General features: G+C 42.9%; 1 protein-coding gene across 21 annotated transcripts in view; it reads left to right on the top strand.

Annotated features, from left to right (window-relative positions):
- The window catches only part of TPK1 (thiamin pyrophosphokinase 1), a 347,987-nt gene that overhangs the window by 63,478 nt on the left and 266,785 nt on the right, over positions 1–17,724 (top strand). For 15 of the 21 annotated variants that reach the window (XM_015275898.4, XM_015275897.4, XM_025147592.3 and 12 more), the window contains one exon: positions 9,214–9,288. The exons of the other annotated variants lie outside the window; for them this stretch is intronic. In XM_015275898.4, the coding sequence (XP_015131384.2) occupies positions 9,214–9,288 (75 nt within the window). The remainder of the gene's footprint in view (positions 1–9,213; positions 9,289–17,724) is intronic. 21 annotated transcript variants of the gene reach the window in all.

Genomic DNA, 17,724 nt, shown 5'->3' with positions numbered 1-17,724 from the left:
GCTGCTCACGTCATTTCACAAATAAAGCATCTAGCAGAGGTCTTTCCTAAAGGTTTTCCTAAGAGGTCTTTCCTAAAGGTTTCCTAAATGTGAAGTAATTAAAGCTTTTTTTTCCCCTGAAAATTCAGTAGCCAGAAGATTCAGAGTGTGCAGAGTGGCTTCTAGTGATATTATTCTAAAATTGATGGGAAGCAAAGAAGAGGCATATATTGCCTTACTGGCTCCCAGACAAAATGTTGCATTTAAGAATAGATACACCTTTTGAATATTATTGTGTCAGACAAATGTCTTGAAGACTGGTGTATGACAAGGGGACACCAATAAAAATGTATAATGATATTATATATATATGTATGTATAGAATAGCTAGATGAGTATAGTATGACAGAAAGAAGCCACAAAAGCTTTTAGAAGAGTAAATAAGTGCTCTAAAATCTACTAGAATTCTTGTGACTGAATTAAAGACACTACATAGGCTATCAGCTAGGTTCACACCACCTTTGAGTAAAATCCTTTCTAAGCAACTATGAGAAAAGCTTTGTCAAAGAGTGCAGCTGAACAGAAGTAGAAAAGAAGGGAAATAAGAGTTCTCAGAAAGAATGAGCTTGGTCACTGACTGTCCCAGAGAAACACAAAGGAATTGTTGGTTGATTTGCAACCTTGAAAAGTAGGGAAACAGCTCTCTGTGTTGCTGCAGGATTAAAATGATCCAGCTTTATCCAAAGAATGGGAGTTTTCCAAGACTGCTAAAAGACTATGGCTGAGATGAACAGTTTTTCTTAACTATTTTTTGCGTATAACTGGCTGTTGATGTAGTTGTGCACTTGTTATGTCTATAAGTTATGCATTTAAGACTGCAAGATATAAATGCAGCAGCTAGGACAAGAGGTGGATGAGATTGGATATGAATAAATTTGTCTCCTTGAGTATGAGCAAAACTTTCCTACTGTTGTCTTCTGTCTTCCTGTCCTGTAAAAACTTGTCATTATTGTGTGGCACTTGCACATGTCAAACACTGCAAGTGGACATGCAGTACTCCATTCCTTCCCCTTTACATGGTGATGTAAATATCAAGAATAATCTGGAGTCTTTGTATGGAGGAATTTACTCTTTTCTGTTTGTGCTGTGGGTGGCTGAATTAGCTCTATCTACAAAAGCTGCAAGAGAATTACATAATGAAAGAGAAATTTATACTAAAAACTGATGAATGCAAGGGACCAACTTGTTCTACCTCTAAGAAAAAGCCAACAAAAGGTTCTTCAGTGTAGATACCTAGATCTGGGAACAAGTTAGTTTTTACTGCTGAATTCTTGCTTACAGAATTCTCTTTCCCATTTGACTTGCAGAACAAACTCTATTACCACAAAGTAGTTGTAGAGCAGGTATGTTTTATTCGGCCGGCCGGGTGCAGGGGGGGGATAACTCTTTTGTAGCCTGCACACTGAAAGCAGGTAAACATCCCTATTTATAGAGGGAATACATGCATATTTATGGTACAGGGAGTGGTTATTACAATTAATTCTAGTACCATATTCCATGCTTATTCTACACCGCAAACTCCACCCCTAACTAATGGCCCCATATCGTTCCCATTGTTCGTGCTCAGCTACTCTTTAATAGCCTTTTATTCAATTCAAACAGATTAGCCTTTTATTCAATTCCCCCTTTTCTATGTCCTAGCAAATTCTTTTGCTAGATTATTCTGTTATTACATCTTCTTAAGTTTAAGCTTAAGAGATTCCTTCTCTTCAACAGTCCACAGTGGTTTCGTCATCTTCTTGACTTTAGTATGATGAATCCACGATGCCTGTTCTTTCACCTTGATCACTGTGTGTGATGTTATTACCAAAAACGGTCCTTCCCACTTGGGCTCAAGCAGTATATCTGAGAGGAATTTGATATACACATAATCTCCAGGTTTGACGTTATGAACAGGTCCATCCAATCCTCTTGCCCTTACAGCCAAAACCAACTTCTCAATTTCTTTAACTGCCGTTGCAGGCCTATTATATATCCTGTCAAGGTCTCTTCGTCTACTTGATTTGAGGTACAATTCTGAATCATATATGGCCTACCATAGGATATTTCAAATGGTCTTAGTCCTTCCTTCACTCGCAGTTTGGTTCTTATTCTCAGTAAAGCCAATGGTAATGCTTGGGGCCAAGTCACCCAGCCTTCTGTCCTAACTTAACAATTTGCAATTTGATCAGATGATTCATTTTCTCTACTTGACCACTTGACTGTGGCTGATAGGGAGTATGTAATTTCCAGTCAATCGCTAATAGTTGACTTACTTGTGCTACTACCTTAGTTACAAAGTGAGGCCCTCGATCAGAGGAAATAGTCACTGGAACCCAAATCTTGGAATTATCTCCTGTAACAATACTTCAGTTACTTCCTGAGCTTTGTTGGTCCTGCAAGAGGAAGCCTCTGGCCACTCTGGAAAGGTATTGGCTAGAACTGGCATATAATAAAACCGTTCATTTTCCTGGCAGTTTCAAAAAAATCAATTTGCCATTGTTTTCTGGAAGGTTCCTTTTCCCAATAGGCCCCCCTTGTACCCTGTTCCTGGTACTAGGATAATATAATTACTCTGTAGTGTCTGTTCCCCCATTATGTTTTATTATGTTCCCTTAGAACCTATTTCCATAAAATACTAAAGGGCACAACAGTGTGTCCATCTGGGTATGCACCCATCTGTCAGCTTGCTCTCTTCCTTTTTAAATCATTAATTAGATTCCTGTCCTCTCCAGAATACCTTATAGGTTCTGACTCTAGTTCAGAGATTTTAAGTTTACCATCTGGAATTAAAGTCAGTTCACCAAGTTTTCCTTCAGCTGCTTGCTTTGCCCCCTGATCCACCATCATATTTCTAGTATCCTGAACAGTGTCACTTTTCTGATGTCCTTCTCTCTTTGGTAGAGTTACATCATGCTGCATTTGTTTTCCTTGTGTGTAAACCAAGAAATTCAGCAATCTCCCAGTCCATTGTACCCAGTCCTCTTTTGTTACTGTGGCATCCATGTATTGCACTAAAGTTCCGCCTTGGGATGGAGGAACCCAAGCCTCAGGCTCACGAGCTGACCAGTTCTCGCAAATTGTTGGGCTATTCTCACAATCCTCGGTTAACTAATTTTTTTTTTCTCCCCATATTGGGGTCCTCCTATTCAAAGGCAAATAATTTTAGACTTTCTTTGGCAAAACCAGGCAGAAAAAGGTGTCCTTCAAATCCAGAATGGCAAACCCCACCTACTCATTAACTGCCCTCAAATCTTGTATCAAACTATAGCTCTTGCCATACAATTTTCATTGGCAAGATTGGGGTGTTGTATTCGAATTCCTATCCAATTAATAATCCTAAATCCAAAAAAGTTATTTATTATTTCTTTTATCCTCCTACAATCTCACATCCTCAAAGGATATTGCTTTACCCTGACTGGGCTGGCTCCCATCTTCAACTTAACTTCTATTGGGCTGCATTTTGGCTCTGCCAGGCATTCCTGATGCCTGCAATCCTGTGTATACCTAATTTAGGATTTACGTAATTTCTGGGGGTACAACATTGCTTTTCTCAGTTTGTGTTAAAGCCAGACTTACATTTTTCAGTCAATTGGTCTTGCTTGACACTTAGCTCCAATTTTCTTTACTGAATTTAATCTCTACCTTTAACTATCCTAATACATCATGCCCAAGTAATGGTTTTGGAGAACCTGGTGTGTGCAAGAATTTATGTATTCCTACTTCTTCTCCTAGCCTGTATTTAATTGGTCTGCAAAAAGTAAGCTTCTCTTGCCAGTAGCTTCTACAACTATTACAAAACTATTACAAAAATAATCTACGGTTAATAATTCTTGATGTAGCACAGAATGAGAGGCACCTGTATCAAAATGTAAACCTCTTTACCCTGCTTCCCCAACTGCTTTTGGTCCAGCGGGGGTGGAACTCTCCCTGAGCCCTTCCAGGCTGCCCCTTACCTCTTTCCTGAGAGAATCTCGGTCCTCAGGCCCTGTTCTAGAGCAGCAACAGTAACAGCTGCTATTGTTCTTCCCAGTTTCCTTACTTCCTTGCTATCTCTGTCTCTCTATAATTTTTCCAGATCCCTCACCTCTCTTTTTGGTAAGGGCATCCCTGTTACACCTTGCTCATCTTTGCCTTCCTCAGTCTGTCTTTCCCAAACTCTTTTCACTTTCCAAACTCTCATCATTACAGAAATTCCACTATTTGTACCCTCAATTACACTTCCATGTACCATTAACAATTGCACTTCCATGTACCATCAAAACAGTTTCTCCCACTCCCTTCAAAATCCACAAATCAAACAATACAATTCTTCAACTTCCACAAACACTCAGCACTTGATCTCATGGTTAAGGTACTCAATTATAAAACTGGTCCCATTACTCCATTTATGTTCAACAATCACAAAGACAGTGACAATAATCATTACAATTTATCCTCTGGATCCTTTCTCTCTGTCTCCCTCCAGGGTCCAAACTTCCCTCTGTATTCCTTTCCCCCACTTGCACAGCTGCCCACCTAATTATGCTTCTTCTCCTTCAGTAAACAACATACTCATGATAAACATAGAAATTAGGCCCTAGAAATTTATCTAATTGTCCTGCTACTCTTATAGGATCCTCAATTAAGGAATTCATTTCCTTCTTGAGACTCCTAACCTTTCTGCTAGTAAAAACGGCAGGCATTAGCATACCTTTAGTATTTCCCTTTGACCTAAGGAGACTTCCCTCAGAGGAAAGGAAAACTCTCCCGGTCCCACTTACATTGTTCCAATTCCCTCAGTAATGGAGACTGCACACTCTCTCTAGGACCCTGCACGGGATCAGCAGCTTGGCCTCTCCCCTTCTCTGGAGAGGTTACTGTCGCTTGCATTTAGAAATTGAAGAGAGGGAAGTTATTTAAGGGATTTCCCCCACCCCTTTTCTCCTTTTCTAATGCTAAAACCATCGGTTCCTGGGTGGGCCCCATACCACAGTCCCGCTGCCATTCAGGGTGATTACGGGAGAGGGAGAGGGGGGGATTGAAGAGCATATCAGCCTAGGTGGCTTCCTCCCATTTGCCCTCCCTCCGCAAAAACAACATTAACTGCAGAAGGGTATTGTAATTCAAAGTGCCATTTACAGGCCATTTTTCACCGCTTTCCAACTTGTATAACAGCCACCACTGATTACAATACTTGATTAAAGCTTTCTTGCTCAGGGTGCCCCCAGGCTCCCCGGCAATATCTCGCCAATGAGGCAAGATACATTCAAGTAGAGTTCGCCTGGGAACTGTGCTCTGTGTGCTCCCCCCATATTAAATCTTATTGATTCTTTATTGTTCCCAAAGGTCCACAACTTATAGCCAGTATATCAGTTAAATCTGATACATGTTCATATTTAAACTCCGGCTCACAACCCCAACAGAAATGCCAGTCTCCTATGTTTCACTGTAATTCCTGGACAGCATTACAGGTTAAGCTTCTAACAACAAATACAGGGTAATGAAAATGACAAACACAGCTCCTATCACGAGAAGAAAGAGAATCAGTTCGGGCATTTGCCCACCCTGCTTGACCAGTCACTTTAAACACTTCAATGACAGTTTCCAGCCATCTCCCTCGCAGGAGAACGAAACCATGGATCTGACCCACTTTTGTAGCTACGATCTTTCCAAAGCTTACACAGCTCACGTTCCCGAGCGCACTATGACCTCACTCTCGGGATACCTCTCATGCTTTACCTGTGGGGTTCTTGGGATTCTCGAGATACCCCCCAAGTGGGCCCCCCCTCCCGAGGGGTGTACTCCCACACCAATCGCGATCACCCAACCTGTACTGTGGATCCACCCTCAGGGGGAGCACCCTCGCTCCTTCAACCCCGTGTAGGACGTCTCGCTACGTCTTATGGGTCCCTGTAGCTGTAACGTACCTAGTCCGTGCCGGAGATCTTTCCCTGCCCCGCAGTGGATGTGTCGGCCTGTGGAGTCTTCTCCGAAAAAAATTGTTTTCAGGGCATGCCAGAATCATCCCCTGGTCCGATCAGCCCTGTGGTCCAGCAGAGTTCTCTTGCCTGGCTCACCAAAACTAACTTGTGGAACAAACTCTATTACCACAAAGTAGTTGAAGAGCAGATATGTTTTATTCGGCCGGCCGGGTGCAGGGGGGGGGATAACTCTTTCGTAGCCTGCACACCGAAAGCAGGTAAACATCCCTATTTATAGAGGGAATACATGCATATTTATGGTACAGGGAGTGGTTATTAGAATTAATTCTAGTACCATATTCCATGCTTATTCTACACCGCAAACTCCACCCCTAACTAATGGCCCCATATCGTTCCCATTGTTCGTGCTCAACTACTCTTAACAATATAACAGATTAGCCTTTTATTCACATTAGTCCAAACTGTGCACAGTTTTGTCAGTGGTTGAGTCAGACAGATAATTATCTTTGTTGAAATGGGTAGATTGTTCAGGAGGTAGATTCTTCCTAAGTTGTTAAGGGCTTCAAAGATAAGTGGTCTTAAAGTAAATTTGCTTTCAAAAGAATAGGCAGTAGAGTGCTCAGAGCACTGGCAAAGTGAGCTCTTGTCAGGTTTTCTCAGAGTAATGTATATTTCATATTCCGTCCATTGACATGGTATTTGACATCAGAAGTCCCAACTTCTTAATAGCTTTTAAGGTAATGGTTGTAAATTACTGCAGTCCAATTTTATTACTGTTTTGTATCTACTGAGGACTGTGTCCTTTTTGCAGCTTTGTATTAGCTCAGTGACCACCATTAAAATATTGATATTTGGTCTCATTTTGGTAGCATCAGTAGCATTTTATCACACATCAAGTGCAGTTGTTTGAAATGACAAGCATGTTACCTTTTTCTAAAAGCAGGAGAAACAATTATTTATATTTCTACCCTTCTGCAATCCATCCTTAGTTTAAAAAAAACAAACAAACAAAAACCCTCATAATTGTGTGTTCTGGGGACATCTAGCTCTTTGCAGCAACAGAACAAATAAGAATCAGCAGCCTTTACAGGCCCTATTGGGAGCTCTTGGAAGTACCAACTTGGAAAATCAGCCTTTGAAGTCTCAGTGTGGACACCTACAACCAGGACTCTGACTTCAAAACCATATCATAATATATAGCAAGAGTCCTCCTAATGTGCAACAAAAGCTAAAATCTTCTGCATTTCCATATCCTGATAAGGGTTTAAATGAAACACAGAAATGCCTTATGTGATTCAGCAGCAGGAACAGGTTTACAGCACCTATGTCTTACTTGGATTGTATCAGTGTAAGAACCTGTGATTTTACTGGCTGTTTTCTGAGAAGGGCACCACTAGATGATTAAGCTTAATAGAAGAAGATGGCAGCCTTTCTTAAGCATTATTAGAAGGTCTGCTGCTGAGGTCTTATTATGTGAGGCAGCTGGAAATTGGCACTTAGTTTCTACCTTTCTCTTTAAGTTCAGGGGCGAGGCAAAACTGTTCAGGCTAAGCAAAGAAAAAGGTTTTCTCACTCTCTTTTGTTTACTTGGTTCTCTGACCTATTCATTCTTTTCAAAGTAAATTTGTTCCCCTTATTAAATATAAGAGTGAACCATGTTGGCAGAAAGGCAAGTGTAGGACTTGGGGAAGGTATTTGAAAGGACCACACAGAAGTTATATGTGGTAAATGTAGGTTTTTTGTGTGGAAGTAAAAATTATCATAACACATACTGAGCTGGAAGGGACCCATGAGGGCCATCGAGTCCAACTCCTGGCTCTACACAGAATATATTTTTCCTTATATGTCTTTATATTCGCATTTGTGATGTCCTTATATTTTGGCACCCAAAACTGCACACAGTGTTCAAGGTGCAGCCGCACCTTCACAGAACAAAGAGGGACAGTACCTTCTCTCACCTGGCTAGCAGTGCTGGGCCTGATGCACCCCAGGCATCTAAGTCTTCAGTACTGTATCTCTACACTACTGGAGAACAGTATTGTTACTTCTGTTTTACAGGTAAGGGAACTGAGGAATAGAAGACGTCACTGGGGAAGCCCTGGAAGTGATATACAAAATAGTAGCTCTCTGGTGTCCTGGTCCTCAGTTCTTGCTGCCATTCATGATTTTAAGTATTGTCTCTTCACCACCCTCACCCAAAGGTGTTCCTCACATTCTAGAGTTTCAACACCTTTATTTGCCCTGCCTAAGTTCTGGCTTAAGCCTTACCTTACCTTTACCAGCCCTTACCGTACCTGTAGCCTTTCTGCCTCCTGCTCAAAAGTCTGCAAGACTTTATAGTGATGGAGGTTTTCTTTTTTCAATTACCGTATCTTCACATGACCAAATACTACTTCATTAGGCTGATTGTCTAAGGATATGAAGCTCCAGGAGAAACTGGTATCGCTGTATGATAGGATAATTAGGAAGTTATATAACGCAAATCCCAGCAGAAGGAACTGTAATAAGATAGGGTATGTATTTACTCTTTGAAGCCAAAGCATGCCGTATTTTAAATCTTTCTATTTGTAGATTGATTTTGGTTCTTCACAGTGGACATATTGCTAGGGCAGGATGCTTTTGGATCTGGTTCAGACTAATGGAGTTCAGGTCACCAGGAAAACCAGTGAGATTTTTCTCTGTGATATCACTTAGATAACATGGGCTAAAGTTTGCTTTTGCTTTTATTGACCTTGATTTTAAGTTCTTTGGTCTTGACTTTTTGTTCTGCATTTGTCAAGCATCTGCCACAGTGGATGTACCGTGATGACTAGAGCTTCTAGATGATAGGAAAATGTACATACAGAAGCCTCTGATATCCCTAAGAGTTCTTCATTCTGCTGGGGAATGGGTTATTGAACCTAAATTAGGAACAACTTCAGAGATAGCCACATCCCCTGTTAGCAGAGGACATGGCAAAACTAGTGTCAGCTAATGCTGCATCCAGGTGACACCAAGCAGGAGATTAAATGGTAGAGCCGTACAGATGGGCAATCCTGTTAAGTGTGGCCTTTTGCATATGACAGTCTCTTATAAATGAAAAGTTTGTCAGTAAAGCCTTGTAAAGTAAAAGGTAACTAATGACATTCCGGAAGGTTCTTTATCTTGAAAAGGATGAAACTTAAGAAGCAAGAAAATAAGAGGAGTTTCTCTGAGATAGCTGGACTAAAATTAAACGCTGCGAAAAGGAGGAAAAAATTCTTAGTAATAAGAGTCAACATTTATCTTACAGGAAACTTGAAGTTTTGCCTTCTGATTCTGAACCAGCCTTTTGACAGAGGTCATTTTCATTGCCTCTGGAGCAAAGGTAAGAATAACTTACACATACATATATATAATTTACTTATTTACTTGGCTGCTACCCAGCTAATAAACTTAGTGTCTGTTGAATTGCATTGTGGCAATTTACTCTAACTGGGGCAACCATCTAGTAAAGGTTTGAATCAGCAGAATGTGTCCCTTGTTGCTGAATGCAGTGAATGCGCTGATGCAAATTCTGCTTCTCTGCATTGCTTATATCGGTGGGAAGTTTATGAGCTGCTCTGTGAAAGGTTCTGTAGCTTTTCAGAGGCATCTTAGGAATGATCATTGTTTTGATGACAAAGTATAGTATATCAATGGTGCATTTAAGTGTCTGGAAGGAAGCATTTCTTTAAAGGTCATCAGTGAAACATGTAACTTTTAATCAAAATAGAATGAAGTATATAGATATTATGTTGTAAAATGTGGGGATTTGTGTGTGTGTCAGAAATAATGCAAATCAAATGTCACTACCCGTTTGCTTAATGTGCAGTGCTAGTTATCATCTCTGGCATGAAATCTACAGACTTACTAACATTGTGTGGAAATCAGTAAATCTTAAAAAAACTGGAGCTATTAATTTCTCCCATGCAAAAATGTAGTCCTTCACAAGCTTTGTGACAAATGACAGGAGATGTCTCTAACTTGTTATTAGTCTGGAAACCGAAGGATTCCTCCTAACTGACTAGGGCACATAGAACTGTTTGATTTCACTGTAGGCAGGAAGGAATTGGAGTAAGAGATGAAGTTAGGATGATGTATTCATGCCATCTAATTCCAGCAAAGCCCAAGTAGGTGCCTGTCTAGACACAGAAGGGAGAAAAGAAAGAATTGCATAGGATGATTCAAAGCTTCTGAATGAGTGCTGTACCCCAGACAGGCTGTTCTTGACCTTCACTGTCTTCCAGAAAGTGAAAGGACAGTTGTGTGTATTTGAGGAATCTTCAAGGTCTGATTTTAAGTATTTTTTTCTTGAGAAGATGCACTGAAATTGCATATTCTTTATTAAATGCTGAAAGGAGGAAGGGTGTTTTGACCTTATTAATTTGTCCCAGCTTCCCTCTGTTTTGAGGGCTGAGGTTGGAAAACAGACAGCAAACCAGACTAGTCATATAATGGCAGTATGTCTGTGCTCTGCTTTGTTAGACTAGACTTTTTTTGTGAGAAAAAAACTCCTTTGGACTTTTAGGTCTTCCCCTTGCCATAAAACTTGTGCAGAGTGTGGAGTGTAACACTCCAGTAACACAATTACTGTAACACTAATGGATCCTAAACCATAGTGCTTCAGTAAGGGGTTGGGATGAGAAGCTGAATAAAATTGGGTGGACTACAGAATATCTTGCTTGAGTTTACCGCCATGGGTTCCTGTCCTCTGAGCATATCTGCATTGGAAGTGTACTGGTTATGCATATAGTTTTTTTAAAGTGTCTGGAAAAGTTAGGAGCAGAAGTCCTATTTAAGCTGATAGAACTTTTGCTGGTAGGTTGCTTCAGGAGAGAGGTGGATATTTTCTGTCAAAGGAAAAATGAAAAAGGAAGGTAGTAACATCATGAACCTAAAATGTTTTTTTTTTTCCAAGACATCTCAGCTTTAGTAAGTAAGCCTCAGCTTTGAATCCAGGGCAAGATTCTGTTAACATCTGACTAGCAGATTTACTGAAGGCGTCAGCAATTGTGTGCCTCCTGGACCTTGGTTCTTAAGGAGTCCCTGCAGAGAGACTGTTACAGGACTAGGAGGCCCTGGGGATTTTAGTATAGGAAGTGAAAGGAGTTCTGAAGAAATGAAACATCCTCAGGAACAGTGCCAGATCAGCAGCTTGAGGTCTCATAGAAATTCTAGTGCGTGCAAGTAATGAGAAAAAAACACTGGCTGTTGATCCACAAGATATTGCCAGCTACACAAATCAGGGAAAAAGAGAGAAAAGTGCAAAGGGAAAAAACCAGAAAGTATTGACCAACTTTTTAAAGTTATTGCAGTCTTGTTATACTGAGTGCAGTATACTGAGGCAGAAGTATTATTTTCAAGTAAGTTGCTTCTTCCTATCTAAATGTGTCCCTTAATTTTTTTTCACTAGCCCTGTCAATTTAGCATCAAGAAAAATGAAGGTGTGATGAGCCTTGAGGTTTTTTGTTTGTTTGTTTAAAGGAAAAAACTGTGTTGATAAAATGTGGGCTAAAATCATTCCAGGTGTAACTTTGCTTGACTTAAAGAAAAGTGTTTGCAGCTAATTAGCCTTTGATTTTAACAGACTTGTATGAAATCTATTTCTACTGACATACTTTGAAAAGTACTATTTCAATCTGTGCAAATGTGCATGAGCTTCCTGTCACGGAGTTACCCCTTTATCTGTGTCCGTGACAGAGGACAGCAGGCCCACAGGCCTGGAAAAGAAGGAAAGAGAGAAAAAAGTGTTCATGGTTTACAGGCCGGGCCGGGCCAGCCCCATGACTAATGAGGCAGGGACTCATGGGCCCGTACCATGGGAGAGGTGAAAAGGGGAAAGAGTAGGGAGATAGAAGATGGGTTTAAAAACAGAGCAGTGGCAACAATCTGAGGAGGAACATTAATTTACTAAATATGATCTCGGAAAGCAAGATAATACAATACAACACAATACAATTGGAATTGAGGCCAACAAATTGTCACAGAGTTATCTGAGCCTGTGACAAGGGGGGAACAGGCCCGGGGAAAAAAAAGGGGGGGACAAAATGGCAAAGAAAAAGGAAGGAAGGTGTACCAGCAATTTGCCGCGCGATCCGGCTGGCCTCAGCCTCACATCAGGGCGCGCCACGGGCCACGCACTCTGGGAGGGGAGGTGGGGAAAGGACAGAGAGCTGGACAGAGAGCGAGTAGATGGGTTTTAACAAAAGGAACACACAGGCAACGATCTGGGGAGGAACAGTAATTTACTAAACCCTACAAAATCCAACACAGTGAGAGAGAGAAGAGTACCCAAAGTGCAAGGGAAGCACATGTCCTTCTCTGCAGCGAGCTGAGCCAGCCCTGAGGGAGAGAGAGATGCCCTGGAGTCCTGTCTGGAGCTCAACCGCCCCTCCCCTCCCATCAGAATACTCAAAATACTGCCCATAAGGGCAGTAAACGGAACTGGAACATTAACTCTTTAACTTCCACTGTTTCACATGATGTTCTGATGTGGAATACTGACGACAAAAAATCACAAAACCACAACATTCCACCCCTTATTCTACATCACCGCATCATGCTTAATTTCTATCTATATACAAACAAACAATAATTAACATGCATTCCATATGCACATATCTATATACATATATATACATGGAATCACTGACTGCACTCCCCCAGCATCAAATTCCCTTGTCGTACACGCTGGACATCTCCATTTTTCTCCATCACCCACCAAGTGCACCCAGATCCCTGTGCAAAAACAGTTCCATGGAGAGGTTTGCCCTTTCCAGAAGCTGGAAGGACCCAAACTGCTTTTCCCAAGATGCTCTTTACATGTACCACAGGGACCTTGTCTCCCTCTACAGTATGTAGGGAGCTGGACTGGGTAGGACCATCTCGATTGGCTGATCCTTTAGTGTTGACCAACCAGGTGGCTTCTGCCAAATGCTTCTCCCAGTGCTTAAATGTTCCTCCACCCATTGCTTTCAACATGGTTTTTAACAAACTGTTGTAGCGTTTGACCTTACCAGAGGCTGGTGCATGGTAGGGGTGTCACGGTTTTATGATTTTTGGTTATCAGTATTCCACATCACAACATCATGCAGTGTACTGGGAGTTAAAGAGCAAATGCTTTAGTTCCGGGTACCTGCCTGAAAGAGAAGAAGAACTACGTTCCCCAAGAGCCTTTTCGAGTACTGTTATCATTCCTGCTCAAGGGAGCAGATATAAGGGCGCAGGTCATCTGACTTGGCCCTCTTCTCGTCTCACCATGTTCCCTGTCGGATCGGCTCGCTACTGCTGCTCCCAACTGCACACAAGGCTTCAGTACTAGCATAAGGCCTTTGGCTCTCGGACAATCTTTCTCTCAATTATTGTTGATTTATATTGTATTATAGTGTGTTATCTTACATTCCAATACTATATTTAGTAAATTAGTTTGTTTCTCCTCAGATCGTTGCCGCTGTTTTTAATTATTTTGGGGTCCCCTGTTTCCCTTCCTGGAGGTGCGGATTTTGCAAAATCCCTCTGCCCCACTAGTCACAGAACCAGGCCGGACAGCCCTTAAACCGTTGACAAGGGGATATGATAAATCCATTCGATGCCATGTTCTTTGGCCCAAGTATTTATAAGAGAATTTTTGAAATGAGTCCCATTAGCTGATTCAGTTCTTTCTGGGGTGCCATGTCGCCACAGAACTTGTTTCTCAAGACCTAATATGGTGTTTCTGGCGGTAGCATGGGGTACTGCGTATGTTTCAAGCCACCCAGTGGTTGTCTCCTCCATGGTGAGCACAAAATGCTTACCATCGCAAGTTCGTGGCAAGGTGATATAATCAACCTGCCATACTTCCCCATATTTATACTTTTGCCATCGCCCTTTCCCCCAGAGAGGTTTCATCCTCTTGACTTGTTTAATTATGGCACATGTGTCACAGTCATGCATAACTTGTGTAATAGCGTCCATAGTTAAGTCTCTAGCCCACTTATATGTTGCATCTCTTCCTTGATGGCCTGAGGTTTCATGGGCCCATCGAGCTAGAAATAACTCTCCCTTGTTCTGCCAGTCCAAGTCCATTCGAGCAACCTCAATTCTGGCAGCTAAATCTACCTGATGATTATTTTCTTCAGCAGTCCTACTCTTGGGCACGTGGGCATCTACGTGACGTACTTTTATAACCATATTTTTTGTTCGAGCAGCAATGTCTTTCCACAGTTAAGCAGCCCAAGTAGGTTTACCCTTCTGTTGATAATTGTTCTGCTCCCACTGCTGTAACCACTCCAATAAGGCAATTGCCACCATCCATGAGTCAGTGTAAAGATAAAGCATTGGCCACCTCTCCCGTTCAGCAACATCTAAGGCCAGCTGGACAGCCTTTACCTCTGTGAACTGACTTGATTCTCCTTTACCTTCGGTGGCCTCTGCAACTTGTCATGTGGGGCTCCACACAGCAGCTTTCCATCTCTGATGTTTCCCCACAATACAACACGATCTGTCCGTGAACAGGGCAAATTTCTTTTCATTTCCTTGTAGTTCACTGTATGTGCCTCTTTAGCACACGACTCCTCTTCTGCCTAGGATGTGCTGAACTTTTTTCCTTTAGGCCAGTCCATGATCACCTCTAGGATTCCTGGATGGCTGAGGTTCCCCATCGAAGCTCGTTGCATAATCAAAGCAATCTACTTACTCCATGTGGCATCAGTAGTGTGGTGGGTGGAAGGGACCTTTCCTTTAAACATCGAGTTCAGCACTGGCAGTCGAGGTGCTAGAAGGAGCTGCGTTTCAGTGCCAGTTACTTCGGAAACGGCCCAAACTCCCTCGTATGCAGCTAAGATCTCCTTTTCAGTTGGAGTGTAGCCCTCTTCGGACCCCCTGTGTACGCTCAACTCCAGAATCCCAGGGGTCGGCCTCAGGTCTCTCCTGAGGCTCTTTGCCACAGACTCCAAGTGGGACCTTTCTCTCCAGCAGCGGTATAGAAGATGTTCTTTACATCCTATCCCATCTGTACTGGCCCTAGGGCCACAACATGAGCTATCGCTTGTTTAATCTGCTAAAAAGCCTGCTGCTGTTCTTCTTTCATATCACCTGGTAGAGGGGGCTTACTATGAGGCTGTAGTTTGGGATGTGCATTCTCCAAAAGCCCACTACACTCAGAAAAGACTGTGTCTCTTTCTTGCTAGTGGGTGGAGACATAGTGGTGATTTTGTCAGTCACATATCCTGGGATGTGATGACGCCCATCTTGCCATTTTACTCCTAGGAATTGAATTTCTTGGGCAGGTCCTTCCACTTTGTTTTGCTTAATAGCGAAACCAGCACACAGAAGAGTTTGGATTATTTGCTCTCCTTTATTAAAAATTTCCTCTGCTGTATCACCCCCTACAACGTCATCAATGTACTGCAGGTGCTTGGGAGCACCGCCCTGTTCCAATGTGGTTTGGATCAACCCATGGCAAATGGTTGGGCTGTGTTTCCACTCCTGGGGCAAATGGTTCCAGGTGTACTGAACACCCCTCCAAGTAAAAGTAAACTGTGGCCTGCATTCTGTGGCCAGAGGAATGGAAAAGAATGCATTGGCAATGCCAGTGGTGGCATACCATTTGGCTGCTTTCAACTCTAGTTCATACTGGAGTTCTAACACATCTGGTACAGCAGTGCTCAGTGGGGGTGTGACCTCATTCAGGCCACGGTAATCTACCATCAGCCTCCATTCTTCATTGGCTTTATGCACCAGCCATATGGGGCTGTTGAAAGGTGAGTGGGTTCTGCTGATCACTCCCTGATTCTCTAGCTAACGAATCAGCTTATGAATGAGGAGCAATGAACCCCTGTTAGTGCGGTACTGCAATCTGTGTACTGTTTTTGTAGCAATTGGTACCTGATGCTCTTTAACCTGTAGTAATCCTACAACAGATGGGTCTTCTGACAGGCCAAACAAGACAGACAGCTTCTTAATGTTGTCTGTATCTACAGCAGCTATTCCAAAAGCCCATCGGAATCCCTTGGGATCCTTGAAATGCCCCCTTCTAAGATAATCTATTCCAAGTATGCATGGAGCCCCCTATCCAGTTACTATAGGATGCTTCTGCCAGTTTTTACCGGTGAGGCTTATTTCTGCCTCCAACACAGACAATTCCTGAGAGCCCCCAGTAACTCCAGAAATATAAATCAGTTCTGTCCCTTTGTAACTCGAGGACATCAGAGTGCACTGGGCACGGTGTCCACCAGTGCCTTATATTCCTGTGGTTCTGATGTGCCAGGCCATCAAATCCACACAGTCCAATACACTCTATTATCCCTTTCCCCCCCCGGCTGAGTGCAGGGCCTCTCTATTTGTTACCTGCAGTAATGGGAGCAATTTCAGTGGTGGTTGATCTGCTTTGCAATTCTCTCATAAAATCCCATAACACTGGGGGTCCCCACGCTTCTAATCTCTTTGCTAAACCTCTCCATATGTCCTACCACTCCACATTCTCTGGCCCTGGGGAAAGCTTCCTCCACATAATGTAAAATCCTATAACATAGAATACATTCAGAGAGACTGATAGCACAGTGACACAGCCGCTACCTGCATAAACGACCCCCGTAGCTGGACCCTATCCAGGGAGAGAGACACAGACACGGATGCTGTGGAGTCAGCTCTCAATCTATTATCTTGGCTACATAGATTTATAATCCAGAAGAGTCCTGTGCACGCATACTGTACACCCATTGCGCAACCCCACGTGCCCACGCGCCAACCCTCCCCCCTAAGTCCACCTAGCACGAGGCACAGTGTCACAGTACACACGCTGTGATGTGCGGCCACCTCCCCATTCTGTGGCGAATCATTCAAGATGTTTTTCTACTGTCTTCAGCTTGTTGTGCAGTCGCCTCAGTATCCTTGACCATATCTACAACATCTCCCCCTTCCTTATGCACAAGCAGCTATTTAGCAGTCTCGGGGTCTTCTTGCAGAAGTGCCTGGTAGCCATTCCCATCACGTGCCCCCAGTACAAGGCTAACAGCAAGCATATGATCACTTAGCGCCCGGCAAACAGTGCGAACTACAAATGGAATTAAGCATGATGCAAGCACTATCACGACTAGCATAACCTCTACCATGGCTAACATATTCTCTAGCCTGGCCAGGAGGCCAAGCAGGTTACACAAGAAGTTCCAGCAGTTACCCATTCAGATCTTTAATACTGACTCGTCTATGTCCTTGGCCTCCTTTCTTACTTTGTCGAAAGTAGTTGTAGCTTTGGCACTGAAGTCAAGACAGCAAAAGCCCTCCATTCCCAGCTGCCCTTCCATTTCTGCGCAGCCTAGGCCAGTGTGAGCGAGAAGGAAGTCAATCGCCATTTTAGTCTGGGTTAGTTCTGAATCAAGGGCGGCCATTGCCTGAGCTATGGATGTAAGAGCTCGGGATGTGCGATTCTTGTTTTTTGCCGCCCAACATACAAGTCTCTCAGTCACATGGGTGTTGTGGATGATCTGGGGCCAGATCCAGAAGGTCTCAAAAATCTTTTGCGCCATCCCATATAAATAGACCTCATCGTTACAGTCCTCAGATAGTTGATCGAGGCAGCGGTGTCGCCGGGTGTTGTCTGCTCTTATCTGCTGGATACTTTCCAGGGAGATTGGTATCATGCTGATCCTCCCCAGTCTGCAAGGCCCACCCTTGGGCCTTATCAGAATTACTGGATAGACGTATCCATTTCCACAGATCAGGAAAGTACCAGGAGGTAGTTGTATAGGGGTGGGGTTGTCTAAGTGGATTGTGGTCGTGGCCGAGGTATTTCTGCGTGAACCTG

This window comes from Gallus gallus, chromosome 2, assembly GCF_016699485.2.
Source record: "Gallus gallus isolate bGalGal1 chromosome 2, bGalGal1.mat.broiler.GRCg7b, whole genome shotgun sequence".
Classification (NCBI taxonomy): Eukaryota; Metazoa; Chordata; class Aves; order Galliformes; family Phasianidae; genus Gallus; species Gallus gallus.
This window is presented reverse-complemented; position numbering and strand designations above follow the sequence as displayed.